The sequence below is a fragment of the Scardinius erythrophthalmus genome (genome assembly GCF_964197995.2).
Source record: "Scardinius erythrophthalmus genome assembly, chromosome: 11".
NCBI classification, from domain to species: domain Eukaryota; kingdom Metazoa; phylum Chordata; class Actinopteri; order Cypriniformes; family Leuciscidae; genus Scardinius; species Scardinius erythrophthalmus.
The window spans coordinates 13,418,386-13,434,713 of record NC_138231.1 but is presented as its reverse complement, the minus strand read 5'-3'; the positions used below and the strand labels follow the sequence as shown (position 1 = coordinate 13,434,713).

General features: G+C 36.0%; 2 protein-coding genes across 8 annotated transcripts in view; one reads left to right on the top strand and one right to left on the bottom strand.

The window, feature by feature from the left end:
* The first annotated feature begins 7,375 nt into the window (after window positions 1-7,375).
* Window positions 7,376-13,559, top strand: prg4b (proteoglycan 4b). 3 transcript variants are annotated; one of them, XM_081378004.1, is made up of 13 exons: window positions 7,376-7,636; window positions 7,985-8,101; window positions 8,197-8,319; window positions 9,215-9,256; window positions 9,627-9,680; window positions 9,836-9,970; window positions 10,137-10,949; window positions 11,166-11,249; window positions 11,434-11,570; window positions 11,707-11,860; window positions 11,970-12,065; window positions 12,392-12,517; window positions 12,999-13,558. In XM_081378004.1, the coding sequence occupies exons 1-13, from the start codon at window positions 7,573-7,575 to the stop codon at window positions 13,115-13,117; spliced, it is 2,064 nt and encodes a 687-aa protein (XP_081234130.1). In that variant the 5' UTR covers window positions 7,376-7,572; the 3' UTR covers window positions 13,118-13,558. The 3 variants fall into 3 exon arrangements, with proteins under 3 accessions (XP_081234130.1, XP_081234129.1, XP_081234131.1); XM_081378003.1 differs by having other exon boundaries at window positions 7,432-7,636; window positions 9,597-9,680; window positions 12,999-13,303; XM_081378005.1 differs by lacking the exon at window positions 7,376-7,636 and having other exon boundaries at window positions 9,554-9,680; window positions 12,999-13,559.
* Window positions 13,214-16,328, bottom strand: part of tprb (translocated promoter region b, nuclear basket protein) — a 24,067-nt gene continuing 20,952 nt past the window's right edge. For 2 of the 5 annotated variants that reach the window (XM_081377997.1, XM_081377999.1), the window contains exons 41-50: window positions 15,996-16,083; window positions 15,691-15,839; window positions 15,503-15,571; window positions 15,310-15,398; window positions 15,124-15,227; window positions 14,920-15,018; window positions 13,989-14,142; window positions 13,755-13,867; window positions 13,581-13,670; window positions 13,214-13,460 (exon numbers count right to left, since the gene is read on the bottom strand). In XM_081377997.1, the coding sequence (XP_081234123.1) occupies window positions 13,417-13,460; window positions 13,581-13,670; window positions 13,755-13,867; window positions 13,989-14,142; window positions 14,920-15,018; window positions 15,124-15,227; window positions 15,310-15,398; window positions 15,503-15,571; window positions 15,691-15,839; window positions 15,996-16,083 (999 nt within the window). In that variant the 3' untranslated portion in view covers window positions 13,214-13,416. The remainder of the gene's footprint in view (window positions 13,461-13,580; window positions 13,671-13,754; window positions 13,868-13,988; window positions 14,143-14,919; window positions 15,019-15,123; window positions 15,228-15,309; window positions 15,399-15,502; window positions 15,572-15,690; window positions 15,840-15,995; window positions 16,084-16,328) is intronic. The other 3 variants (XM_081377998.1, XM_081378000.1, XM_081378001.1) reach the window with 3 other exon arrangements.

Genomic DNA, 16,328 nt, shown 5'->3' with positions numbered 1-16,328 from the left:
GTTATAGATTTGGACGAAACCATCTTGCTGAGCAGGGGTGACTGTCTCTCAGCAACGAAAGGGGAATAGATATTTTTTAGATTGCTTTTTTAGCTCAGCATTTTCCGGAATATGATTAAAATATAATGGTGTTTTTGCTTCACACGCTTGCACATGAATGTGTTTTAAAGTGCACTGTATATATTTAGTCCATTCGTATCAACCGAAATATAGTCAATAGATTACCCGTCGGTGGTGTGAGATAACGCAGGTTGACCAAACTTGATGTATTAATTACTTAAAGTCCCCCTGTATTCCATAATTCTATCCCTTAAAACTCATCTTTGATCACCAAAATGGCATATCTAAAAAATAAAAACAAAATCCTTGAAAAATAGCCTTTAAATAGGAAGTCATTCCAACGAATGGGTGACAATTGCATGTAACTCTTCAAAATTAAACTTTATTTTTTTTTCAATCTTCAATCTTTTTTCAACACTGAATCTAATACTACACATATTTAACTATTCAAAATGTGTATTGGTCAATCTCAGGCAACTTTATTTATTTTTTTACAAGGTTTCTAAGCAGAAGATGGATGCATGTTTTCTCAGTCCTGTTACCGAAAATCATGTGCCATTTAAAAAGCATGTTTAAAAGCATGTCAATTAATTCCTTTGTTTTCCCCACAAGAAAGTGTTTATTTTAAAGAAATTGTTGGTTATTTGTTGAAATAATTGATATTTGTGACAAAAAAATTAATATATATCAAGGCAATTTGTATTTTAATAAAAAACACAAAGCCAATTTTCCATTTTAAAGAAGACCGAAGCCTCAAATGTATATATATATTTTTTATAATTTAATTTATTAAACAATTGTATAAATGATGGACCAAAAAAAAAAACTGATAAAAACAGTGGTTTAGAAAAAGAAAAAGTAACAGGAATGAACACTTGGTAACAGGAATGAACATTGGGTAATAGGAATGAGTGTCCATATGTGTGTGCATGAGAGAGAGTGTACATGACTGTGTGTGCATAAGATTTCTGTGTTGAAGTGATGTACTATGTGCTAGTAGTACTTCACAGCGAAGGAGGTGGAAAGAGAGAGAAGGAGAGAGATGAAAAGAGAGAGGAAGGGAGAAAGAGGGAAGTTAAGACAAAAAGGGAAAAAAGAGAGGATTGCGGGTGTGTCTCGTTCCTTCCCTTGCAGAATGCCATGGGTGGGTGTTTCTGGCACCTGCATAGTATGGGTTCTCTGCATCTTCTACAAAATATTAGAAAGACAAAGACAAAACGTTTAAGTCACTTCGTGGTGGACTGGCTCATGGAAGCATTGCATTCACATCGTAAAACTAATACTAATGTCTACAATTTAAGTAATTGCAACCTTAAAACTCATAATTCAAGTGAATAGTATTATATCAACTAATATTTAAAGTATTAAATCAACAAAACAGAGGACTCTACTCACTCCTGTTATTTTTCATATGAGTAACAGGACTGAAAGTACAGCATTGAGTTTTTAAGGAAAAAGTTATCAAATACATGACATATGGCCACATAGCATGCTAATAGCATGAGAAAACTGAGCAAATTCTAGTGACTTACCAAAAGTTAATATTTTTAAAATAAACAAATAAGATTTAAGAAATAATTTATGTAAGAGGACAGTATGTTGAGATTGACCTTCTCAGTCATAGTTACAATTTCATCAAATATACAGAAATTAAAATGAGAGGACTTACTTTTGGCTTTTATTTTATTTGTATTGAACTTTTGGCCTTCCAAATGTTTCGGAGTGAGTGAGTGAAAACCCGGGGACACGACTAAAATGTGTATTTTATCTAAAATATTAGATCAAATTTTTTTTTTCTAATGAAACAAAAAACATTTAAAGCATAGATTGGATATAAGGTCACACAACAATGCAAAAAAAAAAAAAAAAAAAGATTTCTGAAGGATTTTAATCATTATATTTCATTAGAGATAGAGAGTGGGGACATGCAACAAATGCTATTTTTTTTAGTGTTCTAGTTAGTTTTTATTAATGTTTTTACATTTTAAATTTGCAGGTAGCTTAATGTGCGGGACACTTTGCTTAATAATAAAATGTATTTTAGAATTAATTTTCATGCATTTTTATACATGTAATGTCCTTGGGACAGAAATGTCACCCATTCGGTGGAATGGCTCACGTGGCTCTACATTTAGTATACGCGGTCATTTGCAAATTAGCCCCGCCTCCACTTACTCACACCAGCTCGGAGATCCACTAGTTGTCGATCACACGTTGACGTGATTGGTTACATGGTAGTTTGTGACGACAGAAACACCAGCAATTTTTTTGAGACTCTCTGGTTCACTGGAGTTTTAAAGGCCCACTGAAGTGCCTTGGAACGCGCAGCTTTGTATGATGCTTTGATGTAATTTCCACTGAAACAGGAAGGAAGGAAGGCGGGACATATTGAATGGCTCCTCCCCCTTTTCAAATAGCCAATAGCCTTTAGTTTAACTTACAGACTGCAATTCATACTTGACAGTACCATTGAAGCGAATCCGAGCGTTGATGATATGTTGGATTCAATAGTAGAGGTGTGAATAAATTCTAGCCATTTCATTCTTAACCAACGTTGGGACATTAACCAATGTTGGGAAATGGAATAAAACTGGAGCGTTTGAGTAACCGAACACACATCTCCATCCCATATTGCTCCGTGACGTGTCAAAGCCAGTCGTTTTGGCCAGGTGGCATTTATAGCATGGGGGCGGGATGCTTTAGATTCTAGAGAGCATTTGATCGGACAGAAGATTTGATGAGAAGCTGAAGTCCGCAGTGATGTCATAACAATCTGTGATCCATTTTAGCGGAAGTGAGAGACTGTAAAAGTTTTTAATGCTTATATCCCCTAAATGCGAATTTTGTCATTGTTTTGGAACACACCAGCTTATTCATAACCTTAAGGCTAACATATTCATACTAAAAGCTAAAAAACAAATTTTTATTTCAGGGGGCCTTTAAGGAGAAAATACTTAGCAATAGGCTAGTATGAACTGGCACATGGTTTGTAATAAAGCATATTAAAAACACCACATAGACATTAAAAACAAACAACATTAAAAGCTTGATTTTCAACACAGGGAGACTTTTATACAGTGCTATGCATAAGTTTAGACACCCATACTAAAGTTGACTAAAAAGAGGAATAAAAAAATCATCTTTTGGAAACTGAACTTAATGCCTTAATTAAAAAAATTAGGAAAAATCCAACCTTTAAGGACACCAGTTTTCTTTGTGAATGAATAATGTATCGTAAATAAATAAATATTCTTCCTTAAAATACAGGGTGCATAAGTTTGGACACCCCTATGTTAAATTCCCATAGAGGCAGGCAGATTTTTATTTTTAAAGGCCAGTTACTTCATGGATCCAGGATACTATGCATCCTGATAAAGTTCCCTTGGCCTCTGGAATTAAAATAGCCCCACATCATCACATAGCCTTCACCATACCTAGAGATTGGTATGGTTTTATTTCAGTTAGCCTAATAGCTGGTTTGATTTGCATTGAGAGATGATCTTATGGAAAGTACTCCATGCCAATCTCTAGGTATGGTGAAGGCTATGTGATGATGTGCGGCTATTTTAATTCCAGAGGCCAAGAGAACTTTATCAGGATGCGTAGTATCCATGAAGTAACTGGCCTTTAAAAATAAAAATCTGCCTGTCTCTATGGGAATTTAACATAGGGGTGTCTAAACTTACGCACCCTGTATTTTAAGGAGGAACATTTATTTATTTACGATACATTATTCATTCACAAAGAAAATTGGTGTCCTTAAAGGTTGGATTTTTCCTAATTTTCTAAATTAAGGCATTAAGTTCAATTTCCAAAAGATGATTTTTTATTCCTTTTTTTAGTCAACTTTAGCATGGGTGTCTAAACTTATGCATAGCACAGTATGTATATTTATATACACAATGTAAACAAACGACCTAACGTTTTTTTTTTGTATAAAAGTAAAATATACAAAGGAAACATATAAAAGTAAAGATATATACGTTTATTAATACCTGCAAAACAATTGGTTCCAAACAGTGTTGGCTGTAGGCATAATACTAGTCCAGTCATTTTAAGCCAAAATGGGGGTCAACCTTGAACAAATTGCAACAGAAGCCAACTCAACCAGTCCTACGGACCCAGCCCCAAACCCCATCTCTGCAATAGTAATTAATAAAGGCTGGTTTAAAGTCCTTCTTCCTGCCTCTATGTGTTAATGTTCATGGGTAGCCTAAATGGGTTCAATTCAGACCTTAACATCAAGTATTTTACTGTTATATGTCAACAAAATTCAACAAGACATTTTCACCTGGCTTTACCCAATGTTTAGATCTGTTGTGGTATTTATGCAAATTAGCACATACGTAATTAGATTATGCATGTTAACAAACAATTTAAAAAAACTTGTAATACAATTTTAGTTTGTCTTGATGTAAGTAATCAACTCAGTAATTTTCATGGTGATATCTAAAGGTTAAAATTTTTACCCTATTCACATAAGAAAAAGAATGAATAGGCGTATGAATAGGCTATATTTGGGTCTTTTTCGAAACTTTCCCCTAATGGGATTCTTCGGGACTTTTTTTTCCTTACTCAGGACATAATGAGGACACAAAATCAGTTGAGTTTGCTTCTGTTGCAATTTGTTCAACCTTTTTTCATAAAATGACTGGACTATAATGCATTACTGTAATTACTTTTCCCTTGAAAAAGCAAAGTAATGGATTACTTTTAATTATTATGTAATTAAATTACATTTACTTCTGATGTAATTGCATTAATTTAACATCAAAATCTAATGTTAAATCTAATGTCTATGTATGTTTTTAATGTAACCTTCCCTTTAAATGCATTTGGTCGGTTTAAGAACAATTTATGCAATTTTATATTATTTATTTGAAAGAATTGTGCATCCTTGAGGACATTTTTGGCTTTTTCAGTTTTGTTTTTTTGATCACTTTGCCTGTGTTAATGCTAACTGCATAAAATTTGGCACGGGTGTGTATTTTTATTGGAATTTTACTATTTCATCATCATTTTCTTTAAAAAATCTATTTTGCACTAGTTACACAAAATACTTCCTCTCAGCACCTTAAGGACAAAAATGTCCCCATTGAAACCCATTAAAACTGCATTTTTTAATCACTGTGCCGTTTAACTATAAAATGATGCAATCTTTTTTTAATAGGCTTTCATTCTGTTGGCAAGGCTTCAAAATTGACATTTTAAAAAAAAAAAATCAAATGGTGCCATTTTTTCAGGTTAGGCCTATAAAGCAAATACTTGCTTTATTCCTGTTTTCTGCTTCGCCATATTATAGAGCCAATTGGATAAATTATGCAACGATAATTGTGTGGGTTTGTTGGTATGGATGTCTAAGTGTGGTTTGTATGTGTGTAATAAAATAAAAAGTGTGTTTGTGTGCTTGTAATATTTGAGAGAGAAAAACTCAACTGTAAATCGAAAATTCAATCACTGTGTTCACCAGTGGAGTTTTGCTGGCATCCAATGGGGAAAGTCTGGTACTGCGCCCAAACAAAATCTTACTGAAAGCTTATTTTTTGAGATATCGTCCTCAAATTCGGAACACAACCTGTTTAGATTTATGGCTTTGAATGTATATCAGTTTTAGAGTTCCAAATGTTTCATAAAATATATATTTTAGATAAAATATTGATTATAATGTTCATAAATATTTTTCATAAACTTAAATTTCTATAACATTTTTTGGTGGCACTTTTTTTAAATTGTTTCACTTCAACAACAATCTGCCAAGGGTCTTCTTTAAAATGAGACCAAACTTAAGTATTTGCTCCCAAGCATAACATTTTTATGAGAGTTTTTTGACTTGGACATTTTTGTCCCTTTTGGACCTATGAGGAAGTTTTTTTTTATTTTTTATGTTAACTGCATGAATTTTGGCACAGGTGTGTATTTTTATTGTAATTTTACTATTTCACCCCCATTTCATTTGAAATTTTTTTTTTGCACTAGTTACACAAAATATTTATTTATATTTTATATAAAATATTGATTATAATGTTCATAAATATTTTTCATAAACTTAAACTTCTATAACTTTTTTTTGGTTGCACTTTTTTTCACTTCAACAACAATCTGCCAAGGGTCTTCTTTAAAATGAGACCAAACTTAAGTATTTGCTCCCAAGCATAACATTTTTATGAGAGTTTTTTGACATGGACATTTTTGTCCACTTTGGACCTATGAGTAAGTTTTTGTTTTTTTGTTAAAGTTAACTGCATGAATTTTGAGCTATTATAGAGCCAGTTGGATAAATTATGCAATGATAATTGTGTGCGTGTGTTGGTATGGATGTCAGAGTGTGGTTGGTATGTGTGTTATATAAAAAAAATGTGTTTGTGTGCATGTGTGTGTTTGTAGTATTGAGAGAGAGAAACTCAACTGCAAATAACAAAGCCAATCACTGTTCACCAGTGGAGTTTTGCTGGGATTCAATGGGGACAGTTTGGTACTGCGCCCAAACAAAATCTTACTGAAAGCTCATTTTTTGAGATATCAACCTCAAATTTGGAACACAATTTATTTAGATGTATGGCTTTGATTTTCTAGCCGTTTTAGATCTCAACTTGTTTCATAAAATATATATTTTATATAAAATAATATTAATAAATCATTTTCATAAACTTAAACCTATATAACTTTTTTTTGGATTTACTTATAACGAAAATTTAACTTAAGCAATAATCTGCCAAGGGTATTCTTTAAAATGATACCAAAGTTAAGTCTGTGCTCCCAAGCTTCAACTTTTTATGACAATTTTTTGACATGGACATTTTTGTCCTCTTTGGACCTATGTGTAACTTTTTTTAAATTGATGCACAAGGGTTAAAAGAGCAGTTTCATGTTTATCCTTAAATTGTTCAACTGGTCGAGGCTGATATGGGATTTAGAAAGCATTAGTAATAATAATGCAATAGCAGAGAGTAATTAATTACACTGTTGAAGATGTAATTATAGTAGGCCTAGCCTAGCTATTAATTACTTTTTTATAGTAACTTACTCAACACTGGTCCCAAACTAACAAAAAGAAAAATGTCTTTGATTTTAAAATTGTTATTTATTATTAATATTATATTATTAGGTACTTGTAGGGGAGCAAAAGAAAAAAAAAATGTACGCGCGAGACGACGAGATTGAGCCCAGAAAATCATACTGACAGAAATGTCCTTAAAATATTGATAACGAATGTTTTTGCTAAAGTTTTTTCTCATCAACTGGAACGTTTGAAATTTGAATAGCCAGTGATGTCACCCAGGCAGAGAACTTTGTAAATGTTTTCGGACAGGCTCACACCGTGAGGAGGGGGGATGTTAAAGTCTGTTTGTCTTTGTGAATCACCGCACCCTTGAAAACTAGACGATTACTAATTCAGCACTGACGGTATAATTGGACAGACAGGGGAACACCAACGCATTCTGCCTCTATATAAAAGTGAAGATCACTGCAGGTGAAAAACAAGCGGGTCTATGACTCCAGCGAACAACTGAGATGGCCACATATCTGTCCTTACTGCTGCTCTTTGCATGTGCCTCCACAAGCTGTTCAGATCCAAGTAAGTCAGCAGAATGTCTATCTATCTATCTATCTATCTATCTATCTATCTATCTATCTATCTATCTATCTATCTATCTATCTATCTATCTATCTATCTATCTATCTATCTATCTATCTATCTATCTATCTATCTATCTATCTATCTATCTATCGTAGGCCATATTTTATTCTGTAAATATAACAGTGAACTGTTTTTCTTTCAGGGTAGTGATGCAGTCATTTCTGTTGACACTGTAAATAATTAACTCATCCCTCCTTGTGTTTGTCTCTGTGTACATATATGTTGCTCAACATATTGAGTTCTTAGTCAAAATCTGCATTTTCTTTAAAAACAAACTCTGTCCAGATAGCTGTGGGGGTCGTTGTGGAGAAGGGTACTACAGAGGAAGCTTGTGCCAGTGTGACCATGAGTGTCTGGGCCTGAATGAGTGCTGTACAGACTTTCAAAGCTTGTGTACTACAAGTAAGGTTCATATTAACTTCATTAGTTTTGGTGTAGCATTTGGTGTCAATGTCATAAACACTGTGAGATTGCTTTGCTATTATTTCTGATCACAGAGGACTCATGCAAAGGACGCTGCGGGGAGCCTTTTAATAGAGGCAATCCATGTCACTGTGATATCGACTGTGTCTCATTCAATCAGTGCTGTTCTGATTATGAGAGCATGTGCTTGATGGAAGGTAAAAAACTCAACTAAATTAATTGATAATGCTCCCGACATGTAAATACATTTTCAACAATCAATACTAATTATATATTTTTCAATACTAACATGCAGTGATGGCAAAAAATATACCTAATATTACAATAGATTATGGTTGGAATGTTTTTTTTTTAAAGAAGTCTCTTATGCAAGTCTGCATTTATTTGGTCAAAAATACAGTAAAACAGTAAATATTGTGAAATATTATTACAATTTTAAATAACTCTTCTATTTTAATATATGTAACATATAAAATGTAACTTATTATTAATCTATTGACTTACAAAATTACTCTAAATCATTCTAATATGCTGATTTGGTGCTCAAGAAACATTTCTTCTCATTTTTAATGTTGAAAACAGTTTTGCTTATGATTTTTGTGGAAACTGTGATACATTTATTTCATGAATAGAAAGTTTCCAAGAACAGCATTTATTTGCAACAGTAATCTTTTGTAACAATGTAAGTCTTTACTGTCACTTTTGATCATTTTAATGCATCCTTTGCAATATCTTTAAAAACATATTAATATACTGACCCCAAACAATATTTATTCATTAAAATAATTAACAACAGAAATTTGGAATTGCAGATGTATCCATCCGTTTGCATGTCTAATTTTGCCCTAATTTTAAGCTTATATCTCTGTGACTCTCACAGATACTTCCTTAAAATCAAGAAACACTGACACCACAGCTCAAAGGACTGCTAACTTATGCCTAAACATAAAGAATAAAAAATCTACAGGTATAATTACTGCAGCTTTGTCACAAATAAACAAATCAAGTGTACTGATATTTTGCTTCACGTAGTTGTTGATTTTTTGTAGTAACATTTCTCTTAAAGTATAGTTGTGACATCTTTTTTGTTAGAATCCTCCAATGAGGAGATGACCAATGAGGAAGGGATTGGAGGTAAGTTTTTCTCTTTGTCTCGCTTTCTCTCTCTTCCTTTTCCCTGTAGAGCACTTATTGAACTACGTTACTTTGACATTTTTCCAGATGAAAAAAAGATAATGCTTAATATTCACATTATTTTTCTCCTCTGTGAATAATTACAAGTCAATTCTCATGAATAATATTAAGTTTTAAAAATATATATAACTGCATTATTGGAAGCTTGATCAGTTATGACAATTGAAAAAGCAGATGACTTGATACCTTTTTTATACTTAAGATAATTGCTTGTTTGACAAGAAACCTCAATTTCAGTTGATATTGTGCTTGCAACCTGAGGCAAAACCATTGTACTCAGATATGACATTGTCTTCTTATGCTGAGGCAGAAGAGTTAATGATTCCTGAGGATGAAAGTGAGTCCACACCTTCTGAGGGCCCTGGTGAGCATTAATAATCTGGCATAAACAAGTTTTATGCCAAATATGCAAGAACCTTAAACAGCAGCACATGCTGACAAAGATATGTGCATAATTACAAAATGTATTTGTATTAAAAAAAAAATATTTATTATTTTCTCAAACTGATGTCCCAACAGAGAAAATTTCACCTTACGCAGATTCAGATATAGAAGTGAAAGTGGGGGAAAACAGCACTTCCCACTCAGACTATGAGAGGACCACTCCAGAACCAAACAGCAGCACCTTGGCTTCATCCCTCCCCCCGACAGCAGGTGCTTGCCACATCAGCAAAATCCAAATCCAAATTTGATGTCTTTTGTGGTTGACTATGTTACATAGGGTTTGACAAAAAAACACTGGTGTTGCAGTTTTCCTGTGCATGCTGAAGACCACAGTAATTTGATTCTACCATAACAGTAATAGTTTTGTCCTCTCCAGATGCAGATGCAGATGCAAGCAGCATGCTCCCTGCTGATGAGAACCCTATAGAGCCTACCACTCAACAGCCATCTGAGATGACAACTTCAAGCTCAGCACAGCCACAAGAGAATGCAAGCACAGCACCAACAGAAGGTCCAACAAGCGCAGCACCAACAGAAGGTCCAACAAGCGCAGCACCAACAGAAGGTCCTACAAGCATGCCACCAACAGAAGGTCCAACAAGCGCGGCACCAACAGAAGGTCCAACAAGCACGGCACCAACAGAAGGTCCTACAAGCATGCCACCAACAGAAGGTCCAACAAGCTCAGCACCAACAGAAGGTCCAACAAGCTCAGCACCAACAGAAGGTCCAACAAGCTCAGCACCAACAGAAGGTCCAACAAGCTCAGCACCAACAGAAGGTCCAACAAGCACAGCACCAACAGAAGGTCCAACAAGCACGGCACCAACAGAAGGTCCAACAAGCACAGCACCAACAGAAGGTCCAACAAGCACGGCACCAACAGAAGGTCCTACAAGCATGCCACCAACAGAAGATCCAACAAGCTCAGCACCAACAGAAGGTCCTACAAGTGCAATACCATCAAATGGTCCAGCAAGTTCAGTACCAAAGGAATATTCTGTCACTGAAATGACTATGATGGCACTGGGTGAAGATCCAAAGGAATCGTCATCTCTCAAGGATTCTAGAGCTACCTCAGTCCCCAAGACGACATCTACTCCTGCTCCAGTGAAACCAACAAAAAAACCCATTCAGCCTAGTAGAGACAAGAATGATAAATCAGATAGTATTAAAGATTATCAAGCTGGTAAGATCTTTCATGCCCCGTGTTCATTGTGGCAAATTTTGTTCCCACTAAGAGCCTTCATGGTTTCCATCTGAACACTGCTGAGTGCTGACACTCAGATGCTATCATGAATATTTAAAATTCCAGATATTATGAAGTTTTTAAAAAATAATGTTTTGCATCATTTTGATTATTAATTTGTTCTGTTTCTTAAATAATTTTATTCCCCCCCCCCAGATGATTATGACACTAACCTCTGCAGTGGGCGTCCAGTCAGTGGTCTGACTACACTGAGAAATGGTACCATTGTGGTGTTCAGAGGTCAGTACCACAGTACATCACATTTGCTTTATAGCAGCACTTATTAAGGTTCAAAGCATTTATCTTTTCCAGTTTTTTAATTAAAGGGAATTAATTCCTTTATAATTATATGGAAAGTTCCAGAGTGTAGAGAACAGTGAACCAAATGTTCATGAACATCAATGTGTTGCTTTCTTCTCTATAGGACATTATTTTTGGACACTGGACAAATACAGAAATCCTGATCCTCCTCAGTTAATAACAAGGGTGTGGGGAATCCCGTCTCCCATCGACACCGTTTACACCCGCTGCAACTGCCTGGGCAAAACCTACTTCTTCAAGGTTCATACACAGACTTTAGGACGAAACACTTCATTTCACCACAGATTTAGAATCACAGACAATTATAACAGAAGTGGTGTCAAATGAAATGCTGGATGACAACAACTGATGTATCCTGTTTGCACATATTTCACAGGGAAAGGACTACTGGAGGTTTGACAATGGTGTGATGGATCACGGCTTTCCCAAACCTGTCAGCCAGGGCTTCGGACAGATTGGTCATATCACAGCTGCTTTATCTATACCCGAGTACAGAAGCAGAAAAGAGTCTGTAATCTTCTTCAAAAGAGGTAAGAATTAGAAGAAAATATTTACATGGACATGCTGTAAGCACACTATGGCTGCTTGTTTTTAATTAGGCGCGGGTGTCGTTGTTGATTTTCAAATCGATTTCTGCAGGTGGAATGGCTCAAAAGTACACATACCAGGTTACTCCAAATTGTGGGAAAAGAATTCCTGTGTACCCAGCGAGGACGAGAGCCAGACGACAAGCCGGTAAAGAATCACAAGTTTGATTACAAAATACCATTTTAGTCCATACAGCATTACAACAACGGTTAAAAGATTGATCACATTTAGATGACAATAATAAATTAGACAAAGGGAGAAGGGAAGGTTTCTGTGTATAAATATTTGTGCAGTAAATGAAAAGTGAAAATACCATGTATGCTACTTCTGGCAACAGAAGTTTCCCCAATAAAGCCTCAAAAAGGACTTTTTGTTCCATGTGAGGCCTAACGGACCAGATAAGTAACCTTCACATTTTTAAGTGAAACAGACCTTTGAGCGTTTTAATTAATTTTAGGAGTTTTTTTCCCCAGCTGCAGCTCTGGGGCAAATGATCAGTATCTCGAAGAACTGGAGAGGATTCCCAACCATGGTGACCTCAGCCGTGTCCGTACCCTCTAGGGTGAAAGAGGGGTACAAGTATTACGTGTTCTCTCAAAGTGAGTTTTACAACATTCATTAAAACTAATGAAAAGCTGTTACTGGACTATGTCCCAGCACTGTTTCCAGTCACATCTAATGAGCTCCTCTACCAGGGTGGAGTTTTGTGTATGTTTATAATTGATCGTTTTTGGCAAGCAATACAACTGCAAGACTCTGCTTGTCTAAGTACATTTTTCAATGAAAGCCAGGCTAATGTTGCTCTTAACCAGTGTTATTTTAGTATTTATATGCTATTGAGGTAATTTTTAATATTTTGAATTTTACATTTTTTTTATTAGTTTTTTTTTTTTTTTTTACAAAATATTTCTATATTGCTTTAATTTGTTTTTATTATATTTTCTATTAATTTTAATTAAATGGCATGGAATTTTTTTTTTTCATAAGTTTTTCATATTTTAGTTTCCAAAAATGAGTTTTAATAGTTACAAATACAAAAACACTGCGTTTATTACATATTTGTGTTCTTGTCTTTCACAGGAAAGTATTACAGCATAAAAATGGAAAGAGAAAAACCAGTGATCTTAAAACCTGCTACAGGTCCAAAGGAAAACTCAGCAAGCAGCTTCTTCAAATGCCAAGAAACTCAGAAAAAATGAGTCATTCATCTCTTTAACTCGTACCATATACAGTGATTTTAGATTTCTAGTGATGCCCTTGTCTTATGTGCAGTGGAAAAACAGCCATAAGAATTTCCTTCAAAACTATTTTATTGTATGGATGTAAAATCATTAAAATAACAATGATGGATTGCCCAACGCATTAAACTAACAAACAACAATTCTAATACTTTGACTGAATCCTTGAAGTGGAACAAATGTAAGGCTGTGTTCTTTTGGAACTATTAGTTCAGAATGTGTCACTCCACAACTAGAACGACGACTTTTGGGAGTTTGCTTCACCTGGCAAAACGGCCCCTCACTCCCATGACGCCTTGTCCACCTACAGCAAGAAAGATGTCACTTACACAAGTTCATGTTAAATCTTACGGTGTTAATATGAGAAGAAATAAAAATATAATTTGCCACAGTTGGAGAAACTAAAAATGGTACATATTCTTACCCCTCTTTACAAAGCTCCTAGAACCACGACCACTGGTCCATTGTCTGCTAGTCACTGTTCTGGCTTTAGGAGGCTGAGAGCTGCTTGTGTCTGAAAGAGAAAAAATGACAGTTTGTAAATCCGCAATGAGATATTTGAGGCGGTCTGCATCAATTTAGGTGTGCTTGTGTGTACCTGCAGAACTAGATGAAGGTTCCTGGCTTGTGGAAGGCAGACTAGACTCATCTGATGTCTGGGCTGCTTCCTCTGCCTCAGTCTGTGACACAGCCTCAAGTGAAGCTTCAGTACTGTACAAACATTATTCAGACACAATTATGGAGTCCATGATCTCTCAAACTCCTTATGGCACAAGAATGAAAGGAAGTTGTCAATGTGTTTGCACGGGTAGATTTAAGGGCTCACACTCACCTGTCTCCTGCGTCCATGAACATGTCGTCCCTCTCCTCCATCCCACTAGTGCCTGCAGGAGCGCTGAGGCCTGGTGTGGAGGTGCTCACCGTGGGCACAGACTGAGAAGCAAGCTCATTTGCTTCAGATGGCACAGTCTCTGATAAAATTGTCACTGAAAATATATATATATAAAAAAAAAGCTGATTTAACTGATTATAAAGTGGTACAGCCATGAGAATTAGGTATAAAAAGATGAAGAATATTGAAATTATCAATAATTTTGACTTGTGTCATCAATTTTGGAAAGTGCAGCAAGTGTGGCCATTGCATAATCCTGCACTTTTCCAGATTTTTTTCAAATAGGAAATTTCCAATTCGTATTATGTGTATATATTCAAATGTTTATATACACGTTTCTGAAAGAAGACTCTTATGCTTACCATGGTTGCATTATTTGATCAAAAAAATACAGTAAAAATGTAATATAACATAATATTGTGAAATATTACAATGTAAAATAACATTTTGATTCTTGTGATGGCAAAGCTGAATTTTCAGCATCATTACTCCAGTCCTCAGTGCCACATGACCCTTCAGAAATCATTCTAATATGCTGATTTGGTGCACTTGCTGCTTAATATTGTTGTGAAAACTGTGATACTTTCAAGATTCTTTGATAAATGGAAAGTTCAACAAAAAAGCATTTATTTATAAGAATAACATTTTCTGTAACATTATAAATGTCTTTACTGTCACATTTGATCTAGCATCCTTGCTAAATAAAAGTATCAATCTCTTCGTCAGTTCGAAAAACCCATACCAGTCAACCCCTATTTTGAACATTAATTTCAATTAAAGAGGAGTAGTCAATGAAACAGTATGACAGAGTCACAAGAGTCGCTGCAGATATCATAAGAACCCAAAAAAGGATGCATGATTTTGTACATACCAGGAGCAGCGATCTGTAGTGGGGTTGTGGGCACACTGCGGCCCCCTGACTCCTCCTCATGAGCTCCAAGGAAAACCGAACTATCATACATGCCTAAACCTGCAAAACACAGAAGACACCATAAAAAACTAACCAATATTTGACAGAAAAAGCAGCTAATGAATAGTTCTTTCAGATTCAACAACATAAGGTAATGCATGCCACCTTGTGAGGGCAGCTGGACAAGGTCTGAGTGAGAAGAGCTGGTCTGTGGGAGGTCATCTGAAGGACCGAATCGGAATCGTGGTACGCCTGCGACCTGTGGAGAACTTTGTACAACAACAGAAAAGAAATCAGTCATGTTGCAAGAAACAAACGAGCATAGCAAAGTGTAAAAACAAGGAAACGCACTGGATTGCTTCAGCAAATCCATCTGAACGAGGAGGAATGAGTGTAGGGGTACTGGGAACCATCCTGTCGTCATCCTCAAAGAAATGCTGCTGATGTGAAACAGAGAAAAACGATGACACTGGGATTTAACGGCAAGCATTCAAAGCTCAGGTGCAAACCACACAATCAAACCAAGTCCTAAAAGGCGACTCACTGCACTACTGGCCATTCCAGAGGTCAGCTGAAGGCCTCGTCCCACTGACTGCCGACGAACTGGGAGACGCTGCAGACACATGCAAGTTATTTTTTTCAACGCACACTCCAGGCAAAGCCTAACAACAGCAAACCATGAAAAAAAAAGTTCCCCAGGCTATGCCATGCAGTATACACTTTTACACACACCTGGACTTGAGCAGGAGGTCCCAACTCCTGAGCAGGCTGGGCCAAGATGTTAAGTCGAGGTGGATGTTGAGGTCTCCTGGGTGATTGTGGAGGTCGAGGGGCAGAGCTGGTGACAGGTGCATCAAACACATCCAATGTGCTCGTTTCAACTGAGACGTCATGTGTAGATGAATGGAAAAGGGAAGGCGCTTTTAAAACACCAACAACTGACTTTCTGAAGCTTGAAAGCCTCAATCCCATTCAATGTAATTGCATGGAAAAGATCCTTTCAGACAGATGGTTAGGTCACAGTCACGTTGACTTACAGCTCTGAGAATCTGCCATGCGTTGGGTGGAGTCTGTCGCTCCAAGACTTTCCTCTGTCTCAGTGCCTGGATCTGTGGCATCAGGGCCCTTGGAAAGGATCATGTGGAAGGTAGAGGGGGAGGAAGAAAATTTCTAGTTAATTTCCTGAGCATTACATTTTGATTCAACATACACACAAAGAACGTTTGTCCCAAGCTATATTTGGGTTTAAACATTTTTATTAGCATTAAAGGGTGCACAGTCAAACTGAGCCTGTTGTGCCAGCTACACATACACTGCATAATGACAAGTTAAAATGGCATGAGCTAGCTTATACAGACCTCTCTGATGTT